Source organism: Porites lutea, chromosome 1 (assembly GCF_958299795.1).
Source record: "Porites lutea chromosome 1, jaPorLute2.1, whole genome shotgun sequence".
In the NCBI taxonomy this organism is placed as follows: domain Eukaryota; kingdom Metazoa; phylum Cnidaria; class Anthozoa; order Scleractinia; family Poritidae; genus Porites; species Porites lutea.
Genome location: NC_133201.1, coordinates 50356977 through 50380444, shown reverse-complemented (window position 1 = coordinate 50380444; position 23468 = coordinate 50356977). Strand labels below are relative to the sequence as shown.

General features: G+C 38.1%; 3 protein-coding genes across 3 annotated transcripts in view; 1 reads left to right on the top strand and 2 right to left on the bottom strand.

Annotated features, from left to right (window-relative positions):
- LOC140953798 (dynein axonemal heavy chain 5-like) overlaps positions 1-23468 on the top strand; it is an 87507-nt gene that overhangs the window by 10098 nt on the left and 53941 nt on the right. Inside the window, exons 20-38 of the mRNA XM_073403184.1 lie at positions 55-150; positions 393-493; positions 1037-1109; positions 1478-1567; positions 1741-1806; positions 2203-2292; positions 2787-2864; positions 2995-3056; positions 3438-3589; positions 4273-4325; positions 4729-4883; positions 5301-5634; positions 6386-6490; positions 6632-6766; positions 6870-6965; positions 8387-8608; positions 19585-19718; positions 21913-22042; positions 23044-23162. Coding sequence (XP_073259285.1) covers positions 55-150; positions 393-493; positions 1037-1109; positions 1478-1567; positions 1741-1806; positions 2203-2292; positions 2787-2864; positions 2995-3056; positions 3438-3589; positions 4273-4325; positions 4729-4883; positions 5301-5634; positions 6386-6490; positions 6632-6766; positions 6870-6965; positions 8387-8608; positions 19585-19718; positions 21913-22042; positions 23044-23162 — 2291 coding nt within the window. The remainder of the gene's footprint in view (positions 1-54; positions 151-392; positions 494-1036; positions 1110-1477; positions 1568-1740; positions 1807-2202; positions 2293-2786; positions 2865-2994; positions 3057-3437; positions 3590-4272; positions 4326-4728; positions 4884-5300; positions 5635-6385; positions 6491-6631; positions 6767-6869; positions 6966-8386; positions 8609-19584; positions 19719-21912; positions 22043-23043; positions 23163-23468) is intronic.
- Positions 12071-14013, bottom strand: LOC140953778 (histamine H2 receptor-like). Its single transcript, XM_073403169.1, has one exon. The coding sequence runs from the start codon at positions 13750-13752 to the stop codon at positions 12778-12780; it is 975 nt and encodes a 324-aa protein (XP_073259270.1). The 5' UTR covers positions 13753-14013; the 3' UTR covers positions 12071-12777.
- LOC140953789 (beta-4C adrenergic receptor-like) lies at positions 16371-17457 on the bottom strand. The gene has a single exon (XM_073403176.1). The coding sequence runs from the start codon at positions 17420-17422 to the stop codon at positions 16448-16450; it is 975 nt and encodes a 324-aa protein (XP_073259277.1). The 5' UTR covers positions 17423-17457; the 3' UTR covers positions 16371-16447.

Sequence of the window (23468 nt, the reverse complement as noted above, 5' to 3'; positions counted from 1 at the left end):
TTTACCCAGTGATGCTTCATGCAACTTATTGTGCCTTTAAAATTTTCTTGTTAGTTTGACACTGACTATGAAGAATTCAAACTGAGCATTGATGGACTGAAACTGCAGCTGCAGATGTTTGTTGACTCTTGGTTTGAGAAACCATTGTCTGTAAGTATCTCCTTTTCACTGCGTTTATTTTGGTGAATGCAGCATAGCTGCAGTGGGTTATGCCTTACTGAGGTGCTGTCTGGGGGGATTAAAAGTAAAAATTTTTCTTTTGGCTACAGAAATGGAAAAAAGTATAACGCTGACCGTTTTATGTCTCATGCATTTGCCCTTTTTTATCAATGAAACTCTGTTTTTGGATATTTCTGAAGACGTACTTTCTTAACCTTTTTTCTTTCCTTCAGACCTTGCGTGCTCTCGAATTACTCCAAAAATTTGAGAATATAGCTGGAGTCCAGTTGTATCTTCACGACAAGTACCAAAGAATACTAATGCAGTATGGAAGGTATTATTAGTGGTTTTTAAGCTATTACCTGATTATTGATGTGCACATAGCGATCATTTCTCTGGATTAAACTGTACCTTAATACTTGAAAGAGCTTGAGAATGTTTTTCACGACAATTTTTACTCAAGTGAGTCATAAATGGGTTATATTCGAATCGGAACAAGCAATCAGAAATGCTTTGCAATGGTAGGAAGAGCCGAGAAGTACGTAGATTGGGTTGGGAGCAAACAACGCTGAAAGCCTGTGAAAACGGGCCGAGAAACAGAGGAATCCCAAATAGTTCGCAGTTGGAATGTGACAATGTAATCGTTAATGGTATGAATTGATCCATGTGAGTATAAGAGAAGCATTGATATCTGCAACGTCCTATAATGACGATATTCTAGAGATTTAAGAAATATATACATGAAAGGAAGACACTATACTATATGTACCACTGCCTTTGTAATACATATCTCAAAAGCAGGCGTGTTGACAGCAGTGAGATGCATGTAAACAGGGCTGGGTTTTTTTGGTTCGTAAGTGGCCTCTCATTTTTGCAGGGACCTTGAAACGTGTAGGAAGCTGTATCAGAAGCAGAAAAATGACCCGCCGATTCTACGTAACCTTCCACCGGTAAGAGGAGCATGTAACTGTTGAGATTGTAGTTAACTCTCTCGCAAGCAAGCCCCCTACCCCACCCCCCCTTGACGTTTTGGGACGTTTGAGTGAAGATTTTGTTACGAACATGCCGGATGGTCGGTTACCGGAAAAAGGAAGCAAAAGAATATCTCGCATTTCTGGCCAAAAAGTGGTCGCGGTGGGTTAAGAAATTTGAGTAGTGGTCTCGTACGGTAGAATTTTTTGAAACAGTATTTGACCGAGTAACAAAACGGTCATTTACAAAGTGTTCACTTACGATAAGTGGTCGCTGTCAGAGAAATTGTGCCACTCCGCAAGCCAAGGCAAAGTGCATGGTAAGAACTTGATTTTTTTGTTTCTAGGTGGCAGGAAAAATAACATGGGCGCGACAACTTTTCAGAAGAATACATGAGCCAATGAGAATGTTTAAGTCTCATCCTGACATCTTAAAGGTGAGTCAATCATGTAGCTAATTTGTTTGTGTTCTTTTATAATACAGTTGTAATTTTTATGGTAGAGTGACAGTGTTCTTCGTCTAACAAACGTTTCAATTCGTTCCGAAAATATCGCCATGGAGTTATAGTGGCCATTGACAGTATTGCTTTGTGTGTTTGTTTTTTGATAGGGTGAAGACGCAAAGAGGATCATTCGTAACTACAACAAAATGGCAGCAGTGCTCGTAGAATTTGAGGTGAATTTATTAGCGGTTTTTTAAGTAGAGGGAATTATTTCGATGTTGGTGTGTTTAGCAACTAAATTGCTGCCACCTCTAATTGTGTCCTGTTTCTACACCTGTCATAGACTCTATGACAGGTGTAGAAACAGGACATAGCAAAAATACAGAGACTGTTGCAATACAAATAATTTCAATGTCTTTTCAGCTTTTTATAGCAGATGTATGTAGGCCCCGTCGGACAGGTTTCTAAAAAAACAATACAAAATGGTCTTCATCTTCCTCTTCTGAAAGCACAGCTGTCTGAAGAACTTTTTCTGTTTCCTTTAAAACCACTATCTATAACGTTTGCTTAAATTGCTTTTATTGCTGACACTTGTGCCACTTTCCTTATCCCTGTTACTATCTGTCCAGTTACTGTATCACCGTGGATGGTTCAGAGCAGTGGAGGCGGCTAAGAGTGGACTGAATGCATCATTGCTTGTGCGTCACCCAGAAACCAAGGTTTGTCATTCTCATATGATTTCTCACTTTCAATAAACTAATAACCTCCCTGTCTATAAAATGCGTTGCAACTTTTTTTTAGGTAAAATATTGGTGCTTACTGGATTAGTAGCTGTATGCACAGCCACCTGTTTGCTCGAGTAATGATAAAATGTAACTCTTTTAGCAGATTGTGACTGCAATATGGCTGAATTCAATTCGTTTTCTCATAATGGGAAGTCGCCTAACTCCATATGAGAAGCTAACAAAAACCTAAACTTACTTAACAAAGACCTGGTCACTGTTTTATTGCGCTTTCTTGAAAAAATATGTCTGTAAAGCAGTTAACATTTGTTGTTACTAACAACACCCGTCCATCGGGCTTGAAGGTAATGACCTTGTGTGTCGTTTAATGAGACAACAGTTACAGTTACCTAGAGCATTTATATAACTCTGTTCACTTGACTCACAGATTGTAAGTAGTCTCAAAACATGACCTTTTCCCTCTAACGCAGAAACTCTTTGTCAACTTTGATCCACAAATCCTCGAGTTGATCCAGGAAGCAAAATGCATGCGGCGGCTGAGTCTTGAGGTACTAAATAACCAATTTTCCTGTAACGTATTAATATACCTATGTGAATTTGGTTTGCTTCTGAGCTGTACCCTCCCAGTTTCTGTACTAAATTTACTCCTAATAATCCTACTGAATATTTCTTTTCCAGATCCCAGGGGCAGCTCAAGTAATGTGCCTAAAAGAAGAACAGTTCAAAACATGCAATAATCGGTAAGTATACAAATCATCCGCTTGTTTTCAGGTGGCAAACGTAACCTTTTTCGGAGACGTACTACAATCAATTTTTCTTTTAGAACATGAAAGGTTTTCTTTTAGTGAATCAGCCAAGATGTAAAAAATAAGACGCCCGTGACGTGCTGATTATTAAATCTCTCACAGAATTAAGATCTTACTTCAGTTTGAACCTCTTAAGATCTGAATTCTTTGAAAGATGTAACAATCAGTATGTCACAAGCGTGGGACAAAGAAAACATCTTACTTTTTTAGTTTTTGTATGTTTAACTTGTTCACATCTTGGCAGGTTGACTTCAAGATTCTTTTCTCCTTCATGCAAGATGAAAAAGCGTTTATGTTTTTAATCTCTCTTTGCAGACTGCAAGAAGTTTTAAAGGAGTATGATGAAGTTATCTCGGGTATCCCGGAAAACGTGCTTCCGTTGATGAAGCCATTTACCAATCGCGTTGATGAGACCATTAAACCTGGTTTGACGATGCTGAATTGGACGTCCCTCAATGTCTACACCTGTAAGTAGTCACTTTTAGTTATTGGAATAGACCTTTCACTTGTACTTGCAGCAATTTAAGTATAACATGTATATAGATTTAGCCAAAGCTAAAAGCGAAGCTCCCGTTTATGCATTTCAAATTTACTTCAGACAATGAACTTGAAACCATTGCAAAGAAATAAAAAAATCTATACTTAACTTTAGGGACAACCATATGACTAAAAATCATAAACTTAAGCCTGCGAACGATTAAAAGGTAACAATTGGTCAGCTGTGACCTCGATGAGTTGGCACTTGGGCCCATGATACGGTCATGTGACTCTGGTCAGCGAATACCCTGTTTTGACAGCTATCAATTGACTATAACATGGATGTCTATTATATCAAGTTAAACACAGGTTACAGGCTCCTACACTAGCTAGAGAGTTTGGCATTTCACATTAGTTGCCCTGTGGTGCCCACGGAAAGACGTACGGTCACGTGATTACCGACATTTCTTGGATGGATGGTGGATAACCAAATTTTTAGGTTTGGGGCTCCGCTATCATGCCATTTTAGACCAAAAATCAACGGTACAAAAATCTTTTCATGTCACCAATATCAAAAGCTAAGAAGTCAACCTCACAGGCAATTTGTGGATATAGATATGGAAAAAGAAAGTGTGAAATAATGCTATGCATATCTTTTTTATCTTTTCTGCAGATATTAACAGTATCCAAAAATCTGTTAAGGGTCTTGAAAGACTTACAAAAGAGGTATAGTGTGTGTTTTTTGCTGACTGTACTGCCGTGCAATGTGTGATATTATAATTATCTGATTGCAAAATCGTGAGGAGCAAAACAGGGATACCAAGCATCAGCCGGCTTTGCAATGATGGGAAGAACCAAATAATGACGTTATTGATTTTAATACGGTAACACAACAGAACATGCTTTGTAATATGACCTTAGCAGCTCAGTTGTGTTCGAAAGGCTGAGAGGTACATGTATGGGCAATATGCGGTGTAGGAATTTTAATAACGCAGGGGTGTTTTAGCGATTCGCGCGTGGACCGTACTGAACTCTGGCTAATGCATCATTTTGGCGTGATTTAGTCTGGATGCAGTAAGTGCGCTACCAATTGTTTTTTAATTATTTGTTTTCACTGATATGTTCGTAGATAAAGGACATACTTGATTGCAGAATCGAGGCAGTTTTGCAAGATATTGAGTTAACACGACTCTGTGACCTGCCAGAAGATGAAGCTGTCTCTGTGGAAGAATTTGTTAGTGTAACAGAAAGAACATGTCAAGAATCTGCTGAGTCTCTGTCTAAGTATGTTTTTCTTCACGAAATCTTGCAATAAGTAATATGGGGGAGCCGCATCAGGAGTAGCCAGTCTGAGTTAGCATGCAAGATGACCCAAATGCTGCACTCTAATTCGTCACTGCCCACATGGGGTACCGTTACCATCTATTGATAATATTATAATTTTGACATACATGTAGTGTTTTTTCACCTGTCGGTCAAAGAAAGCTAATCTTAAGGAAGTATGGACGTCTCATCCGACATCGAGTTAAGCAATTAAACAAGTTATAATGGAACTATAGGTAGAAAAAATGTTTCTGTAATTGTTTGTTACATACAGAACGGACGTTAAGGCTTGGTGTTGGGAGCTTTGATGATCGCAATAGCATCTTGTTAACAAATTACCATGATTAAAGACACATTCGCTGGTTATTCTCGTTAAAGGTTCAACCATCTGGTGGAAAGTTCAGTAAATACTCTTCTTCAAACCCTGAAAGACAACCTAAATTCAGACGAGTTAGTTGGTCTGGACAAAGAAAATTATCCATGTCTGTACCCAGAATCAAAGCAGGCAAAGAATAATAAAGGAAACAGGTGCTGGGAGTGTATGCCATGCTGTTACTGGGGCCTGTTCATCTTCTTTAATCAGCGATGCATTGACGCTTTGGTCAAAAGCACAAGGCAGTCATTAGATGCCATTAAACGTCGCATGCAAGCAGCGAGTAAACATAGTAAGGAGAGCCTTGATGCAGACAACAAATCTCCAGCTCTTTTTAAAGTGAGTACCGATTCTACTAGACAGATATTCCTGCACATAGTTTGTAAACGGTTACTGTCATTTGCGCCATCAGCTCGTTTTCATTTATCGTTTGTTTTGATAGCTTCCAACGACCTTTTTTTCCTCTGTACCTTTCCCTGTCTCCTTTTTCCCTTTTTTTGCTTCCTCTTCGTTGTTCATTTTACTCTGTCATTCCTTCTTTTCCCACTTTTTTTTTACTATAACTGAGCGATTTCTCGCGCGCTGATTGGTCGAGAGCTATGGTCGATATGAGCACATGACGTGATGGTGGCACAATTTCTTTGTCTTCCGTGCGAACGCGATTTTACGAGAAGTTTGTATTTGTAATTAAATGGTGACGAATGAAATTATTAAGATTTGGACAAGACACAAGTGAAATTATTCCCTAATTTCACGAGTATACCATTTTATTATCTATTAATATCATGGGAGACAAATACGTTCGCCATCGTGGTTTTTTGACATGTTTATCGTGGTTTTATCAATCGAGAACTCCACGCCAAATGTGGCCAAGGGTAAATTTCGACCAAATTTTCAAATTTCATTTTTTTTTTAATTTTGAGAAACAAATGACATCATGTAAAAGTACAGGCAGAGACCTTCCATTTGAATGGTCACATCATAGGATTTCGTCCATAGACTCAAAAGTTAGACTCACCTTACAAAAACCCATCAAACACTCTGGCAGTGAAAGGGTTAATTCGTTCATGACGCATACTTTTCTTTGCAGGCTGATGTCGTTTTGGAGATCCCTACAGTGGTGATGAAACCTAGCTTAGATGATATCCAACAGGCCTTGAACAGAACGGTGCAGATCATGCTTAAAACGACACAGGTAGCTGGGAATAACATAGCACATTAAATACGATACAAAGCTGCTCTAGAGGCTATTCAGCCCATGTTTTTATTGAGTGGAACTGTGCAGTAGCTTGTGATTCTTAGCTGGAATAATCTCCTTTTGATTCCAATTTTGTAGAATGTCTACGAGTGGGAACAACATGGAGTCATCCACCAGCCCCCCATCATAGTCGCTGAAGAAGGAAAGGTTCTTCCTCCGCTGGCTCCAAAGTCTCTTTACAAAATTGTGTCTGAGCACAAGGATGTAACAAAAGTAAGGGGCTCTTAATAAGCAGCAATAGGCACTATTCAGGTCATCTGGCCTCTTGCACAAGTGTAAACCGTCTAAGCAAATCTAATGCGTTTTTGATTTCCAGGTGGTAATTACTCTCAGTTCTGTTGTAAGCTCACTGAAGATGGATGCCACTAAAATTCTGGAAGAGATGGATCAGTTCAAAGAGTTGTGGAATCAGGTAAATATAGATCGTTTTCACTGTCACGCAACAAAAAAATAAATTGAAAACCGTCCAGTGAAAGAAGCCAAGAAAATGATATGTTATAAAAGACTAATTTTTAAACAATTTGTCCAAGTCTCAGGTCTTTTTGGCCCACATGCAGTTTCTGATTTATTTTCCGAAACGTTTCACGCATCTTTGTAGAGCTTTGTATGGAGACGCCATATTGGTGCACAGTTTTGGTGCACCAATATGGCCGCCGAAAATCAACAAAAACATCTGGAGTTCACTTGTTCTATAAAAGCTCCTTCTTTTCACTAGAGAACTAGCCTACGTGCGCATAAACATATCTTCTAATACCTGAAATGGTTATACTACTGAAAATCAAGAGGAGAGACTTTTTTTCAACGAGACAGCATTCCTATTTTGGTGTCACGCACTCTGAAAACTCGGAAGTTCAAATTGCTGTATTTTCGAAATGAAACATGCTATGGGACTGAAACTTGTACAAAGATTAACTTTTTGTTTATCTTCAACCTAGTGTAAATAAGAATTCGTAAAACCCCGCTATTTTGACTTTACAATTTGATGACGTCACTGTGAAAACCATCTATAGTGTTGAGTATTCAACTCCCCAAGTGCATAGGAAAAATCTTGTCTTGTAAAATGCTGAAAAAAAAATACGTTTCAAAGGTGCGTTAGCCACCTTGTAGCGTTTTCTCCAGACTCAGCAGTTTCTTTACAGCTACGTCTCTGTTGGCCTAATACTACAATGGAGAATCCCAAATCCTTGGGACAGCTATTCAGGGTTTGTACATAATATTGAATTCTTGTAAAAGTCTTGAAATTTTTACGGTTTTTTACGTTCTCTATTGATCACCTATTTGATAACCTTGAGTGTTGAAAAAGAAATTATTGTTTTGGAAAAAAGTCCGTAAAAAGTCTTGAATTTTGGATCCAAAAATCTGTACGAACTTTGCTTATTGAAAACTTTCTGGAAACAAAGATATCGTTCTTTCAGATCTATTAGTTAAGAACCCTTATGCAATAATCTATGTTTGTCCACCGACCCTTTCCACCCCACTTCAACAATGCTGTTAAACAAAGAAAAAAAAAATTATGATCTTGACAACAGTTCCCCAGCTACAGTGGAACCTGAATAAAACGAGCCTCTATATAACGAAGTCTTCGGTACAGCGAACGATTTTCTTTTCCCCAGCAATAGTAAAATATATGAAAAAGAACCTCGATATAGCGAATAAATTTTGCCAGTCCCCTAGACCTTCGTTATATCGAGGTTCCACTGTACACTGTAAAATGAGTAAAGGAGATTAAAGAAGGGCATCTCATAAGTTACTATTAAGTTCTGCTTAAAAGCATAAGCGTTTTTGCAGGAATGGCAGTTATACTCATCAAATTACCCGTTGTGTTGTTTTAAGGATCCCAACACAAAAGTCAAGGAATTCATGGAGTCAAAACCACTGCTATCTGACTTTGATGCGCAAATCAAGTATTACCAACGCCTTGAGACCCAAATTGAAGAGTTACCCAGCAGCTATCATATTGGTCCTGTAGAATACCTCACTGAGAGAATCAAGGAAGCCCTCGTCACCGAGACTAAGGCTTGGAAGCAAGCGTTTGGCAAGGCTTTAGCAGAGAAGGTAACATTAATCTGTTTGTCAGTTGTGGTCTTGGTCAGCGGTCGTCGATCATGGCGGGAGCAAAATTTTCTAATGCGATCAAATTTCTTGGAACAGTTTGCCCGCCACACTAGCCACAGCCCCAAGTCATGTTTTTAAGAGTGGGGTCTGTGAGCTGAAACGTTAAGAACCTTTCCGAACCTGACCGAATCCGAGCATATAAGCCTTGCAGAGAGGGAAGGCTCGTAATATGGTAAATGTAAATGTAGCTCGACAAGATGTAATTGCACTTTTATTATACGAGATTTTGAGATTGTATGCACGGAAAGAAAAGTTAAAGTGCAGAAGCGCTCAAAACTCGGGGGTTTGGAGGCATGCTTCCCTAGAAAATTTTTAAGCTCACGGTCTCGGAAGAGCCATTTCCTGCGTTTTCCCCGGGATATCATTCACATTCACATTCACAGATCATTCACAGTGATGGCAAACCTTTCTGAATTATAACATTTAAATAGATATTTTCAGTAAATAGATACAAAGGATTATATGAAGCAGTTAGTCGTTTATTTTACCTATCCCTTGCGTTATATAATAATAATAAAAGGATAAAGGATTTGATGAAAAAAAAAATGTTTGCAGGGAAAGAAGAGATCGAGATTTCAGCTGTACGCACAGACGTATGTGACCTGCGTAAATAGACGCTACGTTCCTGCATACTACCAGAAATTAACCAACAAATTTATTTTAACTTCCTTTCTGAAATGAATGAAGGAACGAAGTTAATAAGAGAACTTTTTCCTTTAGTATCAATCAAGCGAAATGTTGGCGGTAAGCGATCCGTAGGAGACTTCTATCAGGTTTTAGACGTTTTGGTTTTAGATGGATCAGATGGTCAGTTGCCTGCTAACGCATTTAGCAAGAAAAATTAAACTGAAAAAAAGTTATTCGACGTTTCGAGCATTATTATTAGGAATGAATACCATTAAGTGTCGATGTTGTTGAAAGAGTTGAAGTTTGAATAAATTAGATTGCGTTCGTGCATGCTTGATTATTATGCAGATGTGATGTTCTACCAGAAAAGCTTCGCGAGTAATTTTGGCTTCCGGCGTTTCGTTTTAACGGCGTAATAATTTTTTAACGAGCAAATTGAAAATAGAGCCTTGATTGCTGTTTATCCGAAGACTGATATCTTCCATGTTTGCTGCCCATGACTTTAATTAAAACTCATGTGCAGCTGGTATTTAAGGTGACAAGTCAGCAAAACGCTTTAGGGCCTTGTAAATGCGTGCGATTTCGAGCAAAGCAAACATATAGAAATTATAATTTTCGCTATTTGTTGACGTTTATTAGCATTTAAGAGTCTTTCTCACGAAAAAAGCATTTTCTTAAAAATTCGTAGTTTTTTTTCCTTCAAATTTTTTCAGGGCCACAATTGATTAAATAACTACCCGGACTCTAAATTTCATGGTCATTGAAAAACTGTGACATTATCTTCTATAAGCCCAAACTTGAGTAAACATTGAAGATGTTTAGCGTTTTGGCTGAGTTTGTGCTTTGGGAGTTGTCTATTGTTTCTAGTCTGTCATTATACGGCATTCTTGTTCAGCACGCGTGCAATGACCGCGCTTGGCTGACTTCCGAATGCTCACCGAGATATTCCGTCACGAGTTGATTTAATTATTGGCTTGCGTTAAACCTATGAAAAAATGATATTTTTTTAATAGTAAGTAGATTTAGTGTGTAGCACTTCTTGATTTTTTTGCAAAGGCACAAGAAGCACGAGAATTGATTAAAAATTTTGAGTTAAACCTCTATGTATCACGCGATGGCCTGTCTCACTGTACAAAACTTATTAAATCTCGGTGAGCATTCGGAAGTCAGCCAAGCGCGGTCATTGCACGCGTGCTGAACAAGAATGCTGTATAATGACAGACTAGAAACAATAGACAACTCCCAAAGCACAAACTCAGCCAAAACGCTAAAAATCTTCAATGTTTACTCAAGTTTGGGCTTATAGAAGATAATGTCACAGTTTTTCAATGACCATGAAATTTAGAGTCCGGGTAGTTATTTAATCAATTGTGGCCCTGAAAAAATTTGAAGGAAAAAAAACTACGAATTTTTAAGAAAATGCTTTTTTCGTGAGAAAGACTCTTAAGTGCTAACAAACGTCAACAAATAGCGAAAATTATAATTTCTATATGTTTGCTTTGCTCGAAATCGCACGCATTTACAAGGCCCTAAAGCGTTTTGCTGACTTGCAAGGACCCATCTGTTATAACAATGCCCAAAATAAAGAGATGAATCGCATGGTTTATTAGATATAATCCATGTAAAGTTTGCTTATCATTTTCGCATAAATTATGACCTAAATTTGGAAACCGCTGAATTTCTCGAATTGGGTCTTTGCGATTTTGGTGAAACTTTGTTCAGCGCAAGGCACTAATGCGCGCTATGTGTAGCCGAGAGATTTTCACGAAAAAATGCCTGCAACAGCAGATTTTCGACTAAGTCCTCAAAGGGGCGTGGCCATATAACCACGTGACATTTACTCCGATCGCCAAAAATTTTATGTTATATTGTAGATTGATCTATATGTTATCCATTCTATGTGTTAGACTTACGATAAAAGTAAAGGTGGGGATACCAGAGAGCTTCAAAGTAGGATATTACCCCCCCAAAAAAACTGGGTCGAGTCACCTTAACAATTAGTAAAATCCAACTAGCGGTCCATTATCAATGCTGCGTTCTGATTGGTTGAGCTACTACTAGGCTGTATGTTATAGCCCACAGGTAGCGAAAAGCGCCGGCGTTTTGGCGGCAAAAAAGGATTAAAGTCTAGCTTTAAGCAGATGAAATTTTTTTATTTTCGATATTTTTGACCAACTAGTTGGATTTTACTAAAACAATTATTGACATTATTCCTCTCGTCCTATGGCCTCCGAGTCAATAGCCCATGAGACCTTCACTTTAATCCTTTTTTGCCGCCAAAACACCGGCGCTTTTCGCTTCTAGTGGGCTATAACATATAGCCTAGTAGTAGCTCAACCAACCAGAACGTAGCATTGATAATAGACCACTAGTTGGATTTTACTAAAAACTGTTTATACCAGCGTTACTCTGTATGGCTGATGCATTTCTGCAGGGTAAATTAAGTTTTTAGAGACCTTTAGATGTGAGGACGAGATTCAACTGAAATCCTACGACGAGGGCGAGTAAGAGGAAGAGGTTTTCCAAAAAACAAGGTAGTTCGCGCGTAAACCGGCGTCATTTTGGCGGGAAAACGTGATAGCCGCAGTCAGTCTACTACAGGGTTTAGCGAGAATGCCTTTGTGACGGAAAAAAGTTATATCAACAGTTACAAGTTTTATCATTTTGCGATTGGAAGAGGGCTTTACCTGCTTTAATAAAAATAATCTTACTAGCATTTCTGGTGAGAATAATAGTATATTGATTCTTTACAGGTGTAGAATACCACACTGTGTAAAATACCACACTGTTCAGTGAACACTTCTTTTAATTACAGAGAACTCCAAAGGGTGAAATTTGTATTTGCACATGCAGGTGGCAGACAGGTTCATGGGTGTTTTTGAATCAGATTTTTAATTGCTTTTTGGCTGTTTTCGCAGTGACGTCACGATAGTTCGATTGTCATTTCGATGAAAACACGCAGAGTTAGGATAAAGGTTCACGGAGATTAAACTTAAAATTGAGGTTTTTGTGCCTTAGCAATTAAAGTGTTTAGTGCTCTATAACTAGTTTCTTGTGGGTAAGAACTGATACTGTCATAAATGTTAATAGAGGTGACTTAGCTGTTATTTGAAAGTCTTTTCCTGTTCCTGTTAATAAAAGCTAATCAAACGCAAATTTCACAGATGCCGCTGATTCAAAAACTTTGAAAGAAGATTTAGCGAGAATCTCGGTGAGATTTCATCAAATTTTTTTGCGACGAAAAACAACGCTGCCTTCACGATCGATAGGCAGTTAGGTCAAGAATCTCAACACCACCAGATAAACCAAATTTTGTCTGTGTTTCATTTTTTCAACAGAAACTACTAGTGTATAAATTTAAAAGTCATAAGTAAGGCATGAAGAAATCAAGCGATTAAATCAGGCGGAACTGACGGGAAGCCACTAAAGAAAGGCACCGTTCTATTTTTACAAAGTGGAAAAGTTATCTACCTGTTCTCTTTCTACCCGTAGTAACAAATTCTTACAAACAGTAAGCAGAACGTAGATTTAGAACCACTTCTCAATGTGTTCATTAACGAATTTCGAACGGGTCGCATTTTCCAGCAATAAATAAAAGGGTTTAGAGATGAGTTAAGGAAGATCAGAGTTAAACTACAGAGAGAAAAACTTTTCAGGTGGGTATTTGGGCCATACATTTGAAGGGATATCAATAACACGAAACGCGGTAAATAGCAAACTAGAAAGAGCAGATATACGTAAAATGTACCGACGGCCGATCTACGTAGGTTTGCAAAGTTCGCTGTCCTTTCGCCATTCTGTGCTGTTTGCTGTACTTGTAGAGCCTGGATTTGATTCCTGTGACGTCGTAAAACAAGATATATTTTGATGTAAAGCAGAGTTGTTACAAGGACACTTAGAATTCCAACAACAGCTAAGATTAGGTACCTGATAGCAGACGGAAGCCAGAACATTCGGAGAGACAAAAATATACTCAAAAGCCAGATAAAGATGACCACAGCAATAACACGCCAGTGGGTTACAATAGTGTGGTATCGGAGATGAAGCTGAATAGCTAAATATCTGTCCAAAGTTACCCCTACAATGTTAGCGAACGAAGCCGTGAAAAATAAATTCATGGCGACGGTGAAACAAGTATACATAATGCAACTAGGACTTAGTTGTTGTAACCACTGGATCAGCAAAGTGATGAACAATGGTTGAACAAGTAAACCAACACCGAGGTCTGAAGCAGCAAGACTCAGAAGCAATGTTTTTAGAGGTTTTGGCAACGATGAGGTTTTTGTTATCGCGTGTATTGTTGCAATATTTAACATGACTGTGTTATATGATAAAAAGGCGTTAAAAACGCAGTTAACAATCTGTGACACGTGAAGATCTTCAGCCTCGTCGATGGAAGGGTAGTAAGGACGGATTTCCACACAAAATGAGTTTCCCGTAATAATGTCGTACTTCATGGCGAAGAAAGTTTGAAGCGATAGCGTTTTTGTCTGGTCGTGGGCATAAAAGTGAGCAATCTCTTGCTTACAAAATTAACCACGATACGATCTTTTTCATTTGTTTAAACAATGATCTGCATGACACATGTCAACTGACTTCATAATGTAGTCTGTAAATAGTCTTGAAAGTCGATAGCATTTCGACGTGAATAATATTAATTTTTAATATTTATTAACTTTTGTCGAGGAAGTGTGATCGGTTTAATAGCCATAAGATCTTTGAAGGTGAAAAAGCTATTTGCTCTTTTGCTGTATGCTTGTCCGTCTGTGTATAGCGATGTGTACTTTTGCTTTTTTCTTCTTTTGTTATCCCGAATCCCAATCTGGATATCAAAAAAAGAAGATGACCAAATTATCAGAAGAAAAAACCAAAAAAAAAAATAGAAATATATATAATATTGAATTCAAAGCGTGTCTTTAGAAGTCTGAGACGCTTTTAAAGTTGCAAAGTTAAAAAAAAAAATGTTTTGTTTTTACTGGTTGTAAAAACTTTTAAACCGGGATGCTTTTGATGGCCCTTAAAATAAATAAATAAATATACTGCGGAGTTTTGTCGGTGGGAGTGCGGGCCACGAAAATTTGGTTTAATGAACTGATGTTCTCTGTTAAAGAACCTGCACTCGAATGTTCATATGGTTTAACCAAGTCAAGTCAAAATCAGTCAGTGGTTAAAATTTCATTGCGTTGGGGCAAGGGTGAAATCACTTTTAAGGCGATTGAAAAATATCAGTATGGTCTCCGAAAAACTGTATCGAAACACCTTAAATCTAAAAACAGCAGGAAAAAAATTATTAACAAGCGAAATGGAGACTTGATCGCTGTTTATCCTGATACAGTGAATTTCCGTGTTTCCCAACATGGGTATAATTAGCCAGACTCTGCAGTTTTCTGTCAAGTTTATTTAATACAGGACTCTGTTTAGTAAGCGCTTCCTATTTTCAGTTACCTCTGAGCATTTCTATTTTTATTAGCACAGGTGGCTAAGTTTTCGACGATAAGACACGTTCGTGGTCGATTTTGAACTAGTTGGTCGGCTGTTTTCGCAATAACGTCAGGATCATTTAATTGCCATTTCGATATACGCACGCACAGTTTGGACAAAAGTTAACGTACGTTTAACTTAAAATTGACAATTGATATGCCTTAGCGATCAACGTCTAGCGCTCTTTAACTAGTTTCCTGAGGCGTTAGAATTAAAACTGGTGCAAATGTTAATAGAAGTTATTTAATCGTTATTTGAAAACCTTTTCCTGTTCCTGCTGCTAAAAGCCCATTAAAACGCAAACTCTAAACTAAGATTGATCGAGAAGCCGAGTAAGATTTCATTAAAATGTTATTGCGTCGAAAAGCAGTGCAGTGTAGATGATCGACAATATTGTTGATAATCAATAAATTTTTTTAGCTCCAACTGTCAATAAAGCAAATCTGTCTGTATTTCATTTTTTCAACATGCGCAACTAGTTTTTATATAGAAATCTTTAATAAGACATGAACAAACTACGTGAAAAAATGCGGATTGACGAGAAGCCACTGAATAACATGGGCAACTAGTTTTTGTATAAAAATCTTTAATAAGACATGAAGAAACTACGTGATTAAATGCAGATTGACGGGAAGCCACTGAATAACATGGGCAACTAGTTTTTCTATAAGAATCTTTATTAAGACATGAAGAAACTACGTGATTAAATGCATATTGACGGGAAGCAACTGAATAACATGGGCAACTAGTTTTTCTATAAAAATCTTTAATAAAACATGAAGAAACTACGTGATTAAATGCAGATTGACGGGAAGCCACTGAATAACATGGGCAACTAGTTTTTCTATAAAAATCTTTAATAAGACGTGAAGAAACCACGTGATTAAATGCAGATTGACGGGAAGCCACTAAATAAGCGAAATGGAGAATTGAACGCTGTTTATACTGATACAGTTAACTTTCCGTGTTTTCTAACTTGGGTACAATTAGCCAGACTCTCTCAAAGACTGTTGCATTTTGCTGTCAAGTTTATTTGATACAGGACTCACTGTTAGTGAGCGCTTCCTATTTACAATTACCCTCAAGCATTGCTATTTTTATTAGCACAGGTGGCTAAGTTTTCGACGGTAGGACACGTTCGTGGTCGATTTTAAACTAGTTGGTCGGCTGTTTTCGTAATGACGTCAGGATAATTTGATTGCCATTTCGATGTACGCACGCCCAGTTTTGACAAAAGTTATTGTACTTTAAACTTAAAATTGTCAATTAATGTGCTTTAGCGATCAAAGTGTTTGTGCTCTTTAACTAGTTTCCTGAGGCGTTAGAATTAAAACTGGCACAAATGACAATAGAAGTTATTTAATTGTTATTTGAAAACCTTTTGCTGTTCCTGCTGCTAAACGCCCATCAAAACGCAAACTCTAAACTAAGATTGATCGAGAAGCCGAGTAAGATTTCATTAAAATCAATAGATTTTTTAGCTCCAACTGTCAATAAAGCAAATCTGTCTGTATTTCATTTTTTCAACATGCGCAACTAGTTTTTATATAAAAATCTTTAATAAGAAATGAAGAAACTACGTGATTAAATGCGGATTGACGGGAAGCCACTGAATAAGGCCACCGTTCTTGTTTTATAAAGTGTAAAACCAATTATGTACCGGTTCGCCTACTAACCGTGGTAGAACATTCGTACAAAGAGTACCCCAAACATAGACCTGAAATCATCTCGCAGAATGCTCATTAACGATTGTCGAACGTTTCGCATTTTCCAGCAATAAATAAAAGGATTTAGAGATGAGTTAAGGAATATCAGGGTCAAACTACAAAGAGAAAAACTTTTCAGTGGGATATTTGGGCCGTAGATTTGAAGGGTTATCAAGGACACGAAACGCGGTAAATAGCAAATTAGAAAGAGCAGATATACGTAAAATGTACCGACGGCCGATCTACGTAGGTTTGCAAAGTTCGCTGTCCTTTCGCCATTCTGTGCTCTTTGCTGTACTTGTAGAGCCTGGATTTGATTCCTGTGACGTCTTAAAACAAGATATATTTTGATGTAAAGCAGAGTTGTTACAAGGACACTTAGAATTCCAGCAACAGCCAAGACTAGGTACTTGATAGTAGACGGAAGCCAGAACATTCGGAGAGACAAAAATATACTTAAAAGCCAGATAAAGATGACCACAGCAATAACACGCCAGTGGGTTACAATATTGTGGTATCGGAGATGAAGCTGAATAGCTAAATATCTGTCCAAAGTTACCCCTATAATGTTAGCGAACGAAGCCGTTAAAAATAAATTCATGGTGACGCTGAAAGATGTATACATAATGCAACTAGGACTTAGTTGTTGTAACCACTGGATCAGCAAAGTGATGAACAATGGTTGAACAAGTAAACCAACACCGAGGTCTGAAGCAGCAAGACTCAGAAGCAATGTTTTTAGAGGTTTTGGCAACGATGAGGTTTTTGTTATCGTGTGTATTGTTGCAATATTTAACATGACTGTGTTATATGATAAAAAGGCGTTAAAAACGCAGTTAACAATCTGTGACACGTGAAGATCTTCAGCCTCGTCGATGGAAGGGTAGTAAGGACGGATTTCCTCACAAAATGAGTTTCCCGTAATAATGTCATACTTCATGGTGAAGAAAGTATACTGTTCAAATGAAGCAAAAGCGAGTTAGTCTAGATTAGGCCAAAAGAGTAAGCAATCTTATGAATAAATAAAAGGATTGGCCGTGATCTTATTGTTGGAGAATTTATTCTTTGTTTTTGAATGGTCTGACGCACGTCGACTAACTTTTCTGAATTCAATATAATCTAGTCATCATTTGAATAATATGTCATTCTATTTATTTTTCGAACAAGAGTTTCCGGGCTGCATGCTTGTTTTTGTATAGTGATGTGTTTGCACAAATATCTTCTTTTGTTTTCCAGTTTCGCAAACTTTACAACAAAGGGCAAAAAGGACTTGTCATGTTTCGCTTCCAAATATATGGAAAATAGTATCTAAAAGTAATAATAGTAATTAAAAAAAATGGGGTCATTTTAACAGTCTGGGAAACTGCACACCTACCCCTCCCCTAAGCCAATAGTTTGCCTTAAGTGAGAAGTAAGTATTAATGTTGGCTTAGGTGAGGGGTAGGTGGGCAGTTTCCCAGAAAGGGAAAATGATCGCAAAAATTGAATAAATAAAATACTTGTTAACGTTAACTCATTGAAAATGGACGGGGTGGGGGAAGGGGGGAAAGATCTCTTTTTAAAATATAATTAAATTCTAGACATGTCTAAAAGTCTGAAGGACAGAAATAAGGCTGTTTGCTATTGATGTGTTATTTTTCTGTTGAAAGTATTTAGGACATGGTTGGTGTTTCATTAAAAAGGAATACGGGATGGAAAAACCTCAAATTAAACGGCAGTTGACATGTATTTCCTAGCTTTATTATGATTTCTTTCCCTTGGCCTCCAAAGATTATCGAATTCCTTGACAAAATGTAGTTCTGTTCATGGACCCTTTCGTGTCGGTTTTTCAGCTTTTGACATGAGGGACCAGTTAGGGAAAGTCCGTCGACACCACTGGAAAGAGCGGCGTGAAATCAGTTAAGTTGCCAACTTTGAAAGTTGTACGTCTTAAGCGAGTCAGGGCTCAAAGTTTAAATTTGAGTTTGGGAGCACTTGTCTACCAGGTGTAAATTTTTAGACGCACTGCCGAAATTTTAGACGCACAGCTGAAAATTTTAGGAGCACAGCTTATAATGTTGGGAGCATCTATTCCAAAAGAAAAAGTAAAAAGCTTAACAGTGCCACGTTTATTTGTCATCTTCAGTTTATAAACTTCTACTTCAGTCCTGTGATTGATAAAACACAGCCGATTTGCTACGCAGTACTACCGTTGTGATTTTTAAAACTAATTTTTCTTTTTGACAGTACAGTTCTGACTAAAGAAAACATACACTTGGCAAACAATTCAAAACTGACAACAATGAGTGTGTCGAACGCGAATGAAAATTAATCTTTAATGAATCTGTTAAATGCGCAATGACTTACATGTCACTGGAATACGACTTAAAAAACTTTCTTACCTGTTTTGATTGACGTTAAAACTTAGCGTTCGACATGATCGTCCGTTGCGCAAAAAGTACGTGTTTCGTTCGTAGCATATATTTGCATGTGTCAGCGGTGTTTATTGCAAAACAGAAGAGTCTGGGATGGAGTAAAACATCGAAACGAAAAAGAACATTCGAGTTCGTAGAATCCATTAGGAGAAAAGACCAATTAAACATACACCGTCTTTCTAGTTCGTGTTCGTAAGTATAGTCGGAAGTCGGTCAGTCGCACTGTGCTTTGGGTTTTACGGCGTACAGGTGCGATGACACATGAATTTTTAGGCGCACAGCCAAAAATCCAGTCGCATATGCGACCAGTCAGTCGCTAACTTTGAACCCTGCGAGTGAAGGTTTAGCTCCTCAAAGCCGCGAAATTTTACAGCCGTTTGTATCCTTGCCCGCCACCATACAAACCTCAGTAAAATGTCAGAGCTGTGAAGACCTAGATCATCGTTAGTTTTCAACAAATCACATTCAAACTTAACAATTTTATTAAATTAAAAGCGCTTTTTTTCATCGGAGTGACGGATTTTCCCTAACTTGTCCATGTCAAAAGTTTAAAAAACCGTAAAAAGGTCTATGCGCTTAATTAATTAAAGGCTTGGAAACGCAAGCGCGGTGAGAACTATGGCTAAAATTAGCTTCAGCCATAGAGGATTATGTGTGTGTGAAAATAAGCTTCTGTTTATTCTCACAGGCAAGTGGAGATATGGAAGAAATCTTCCAGTTCATTGAGAACCTTAACAAGCGACTTGCCCGTGGGATCAAAGATCTTGATGACGTCAGAAGCAGCATGGCCGCTCTCAGTGAGATCAGAGAATCTGAAATAAGGTTTGTCTTCAATTTTGCGTATAAAAGAACTTAAATTTTTTACCAGACCGTGAGTTATTTAGGCGCGATTTTCTACTGGCTGACTGCGAAGACAAAATATGGGAAACTGTGATACCGTAAAATTCTGAAATAAGCCCCCCGAACTCGTAAAGCAAAAAACTTTCCGTTAAAAACTAAAAACCTCCGGGGGCTTGTGCTTGGTCTACCCTCAAATTCAAAATAAAACAGAGCAAAAACTGTACAGTAACACATAAATTTTTGCATCTGCCAAAGAATTGTGCCAAATGAAAATTGTAGTCAAAAAGTGTCACAGTGTATTGCTGTTTGCGTAGTTCAATCTTCACTCTTGGCTTGGATTTCCTCGGTCTATATAGACAAAGCACTTGCATGGATGAGTTTTAGAAAGATCTACGTCCTCAAGGCGAATTTCATTAAAAACTTTCTGCAAATTACTGACATAAATTTCCTTCCAACTATAAGCTAACCCAATCGATTTTGAGGCGCAAATTTCCCTCCGTATATAAGACCCTGAAAAAGAGCCTTTCAAAATAGAAGCCCCGGGGCTTATATATTTTTGGAATTTTCCGGTTTTTTTTCACATAGCTCTTGTTCCGCGGCTGGTATGAAGGTCTTGTAATCCGAAGGGCGGGTAGGTTTGATGTCCGCCATTAGGGAGTTTACGCAACGATGAAAGCGACGGCGACGGCGACGGCGACGAAAACGTCACTTAAAAGTGAATTCGCGCTACCTCAAACTTCATCGCGCTTATTCCATCTCGTTTAATTCGTCAAATGTTGGCAATTTTTTTTGGAGTTGAATTCTATAGGACTGCATCAAAGTTCAAGAAAAGAAAAAGAAAGTTGTTGTCTTTTGTTCCCGTCCTCGACAAAACGTGAAATTAGGCAGTTTCATGTTGTAGTCGTGCAACGACGGCAGAGAAATGTACAAAAAAAGCGTGATGCACGTGCAAAGTTGTTGTTTTGGTTATGTAAACCTATTGCTTTTTGGCCGTTCTCGTTGCCGTCGCCGTCGTCGTTACGTAAACTCCCTAATCAACCTTTTGAATTTTAGTTTTATAAAAAGAAGTTTTCGTTGTGATCATGCTTGCTGAGTCGGCTTGACGTAGCTCCCTAGTACTGTGTGGCAAAATAACCTGCTGCAAATTGCCGGGTCTACGTCCCCGTTTCTTCTGTAATTTGACATAGTAACACTCACTGGGCTGTGAAATAATAATTAATAATTTCAACTCACTTTACTCTACGGATTAGCAGCACTGGTTCTTCAAATTTTGGCCTAGGTCTTACTATAATTGAGTAATAAAATACTGCTTTTGCCCTGCAAATGGCTAGTAAGTCCTTCTCTTGACTCGGATGACCACGTAAAATGGCGCGCGGTCCCGTCTCCAGTATGAGACGTACAAAAATAAAAATTACAGGATAATTGCCGATTTGATTGTCATGTGCATGTAAAGTTGATTAAGGCGAATAAGTGCTTGTTTATATTAAGATCCTTACGTAAGGAAGGTTATTCTCAGGCGGAGTTAGATCACTTGTTTTCAAGTATTGTGCTCCCTAGCATCACCTATGGGTTGCCGGTATATGGAGCTTCTGAGGCGGAGCTGACAGCAATGCAGTGTTTTCTAGATAGATGTTACAAACGTAAATATACATCTAAATCATTTTCTATCAAGCACCTTCTAGAAAAGCAGGATAGAAAAGTATTTCGTAAGGTATCTGGCATCGACCGACACCCTCTAAGGGGACTATTACCCAAGAAGAAAGTATCGACTTACAATTTAAGGAATCGAACAAGTCAGTATCCGAAAGTTAATACAGATAGATTCAAGAACTCTTACATTAATCGCTTAATTTTTAAATACAATTTAGCTATGTGAGCGTATGTTTTTTTTTGTATTGTAAATAACTGAGATATATATACTTTTTACTCAAATATTGTAACATAAGATATGTATTTTTATCTTGTGTTGAAATAAAGACTATTATTATTATTTATTATTATTATTATTATTAAAAATCTGTAGTGTCCCCAGTTGGTACTTTCGTGCTAAATACATTGACACTTAAATAAAGTGCATTTTTATTACTCCAAACCATGAAGGAATTTTTTTAACCCTCACTCAGACTACTGTGTGGTGCATTACTGTGTTACCATGTGTTTTTTTTTTGTACAACAGAATTGACATGACGATTGGTCCAATTGAGGAGTCTTTTGCTATGATGAATCGCTATGGCCTGGTATATTCCAGCAGTGATTCTGAAAGAGTTGACGGTCTGACATACGCTTGGCGTAAATTACATGCACAGGTTAGTGAATCCGAGGTTTTATCATCTTCTTACCGTTATGGTGTAGAAGGTTACAAAAACCATGTAACGATCGAAAGAAAGAAATCAGGAATAATCTTTGTTCTTGTTTCTTAAAGGTAGTAAACGGCAGGGAAATTAACGTGGAGGTCAAGAGATATTTCATTGAAAAAAACGTTTTGTAACTATCGATTTTAATACTACATCAAGGGCGCGAAAAAACATAAATATTAACTTTTGATTAAGAGACTGTGACGTCACGGCTGTCTAGTTGACTTTTTGCCAACTACGGGTTCTTGTTCGCCTTAGAACTTCGGGGAAACCACTTTCGAATATATGACAAAACGGCATTTTCCGGTCAAACAAATATTGCCTCCCAACCATTATATCATACCGTATCAAACTTTTCAAACAACAATAGGCGAACGAACTGTGAAAAATTGTTAGGCTAACAAGTTTTCAAAAACCACAGTTGCAATCCGTTTCAATCCTCTTCAAGTTTGTTCATCCGTGCCTCTTTTGAACTGTTATTATCTTCTTTTCACGTATGATTGGTAATTTTTATGTTTCCCTGTCTTTAGCGGCAGTTTCCACCATTTGAATTTCGATAAATTTCGTGACACAGCTCCTTTAGAGTATGGTCTACATGTGACTTTCTTTGCACGACTGCATGGCTCGGGGGTTCTCTAGGAATTTTTGGGTGGGGATGTTCCGCTGGGACCTTGAAACCCTTAGCTTATTGAGTGACAATTGCCGGTTTCCCTAGTGTAGACGAGAATCTTCAACAAACTGATCAGTTTCCTGGAAAATGATACCCTATTATAGACCCAAACTCTCTCATTTATTTACCCTATCCCAGAGTAAACTGGTTGAAAACCATACCCCTCACAGCAGCACATACCTATATAGCCCATATGTGGCAGTACCCGCCACCCCCTACCCCCGTACCTCCCCTCCCCGCTGTATGGTTCTTGATCTGACTGAGTTGCTTTATTTGTCATTAGGCTGGCACAGTGGCGAGTCACCTTCTCCAGATTCAACCCACATTCAAAGCGGATCTATTGGATGGAGTCGAGAAGTTCAAGGAAATGGTCACTGTATTTGTTCAGGAATATAACGAAAAGTGAGTAAAGGAAATACCTCTTACCTCCTGATCTTTTGTTGAGATAATTATTTCCTATCCAAACACGACTCTAGTAACTTCCAAGATAGCGATTTTTAATTAGTGATGCAGTTCAATCAACGGACGTTCCTTTAGAACAGATAGATAGTTTTGCTGTTTCGTATCCGGCTGATGCAAAATCATGACTTGACTCCTTCCTTTCGGTCAATAATAAACACTTAATGATTCGTTCCGAAGGAAACAGTTAGTTTTGTTGCCGAGGGAAACATTGAGATTCGAGGGAAAAAAATTAACTGTCTCCCGAGG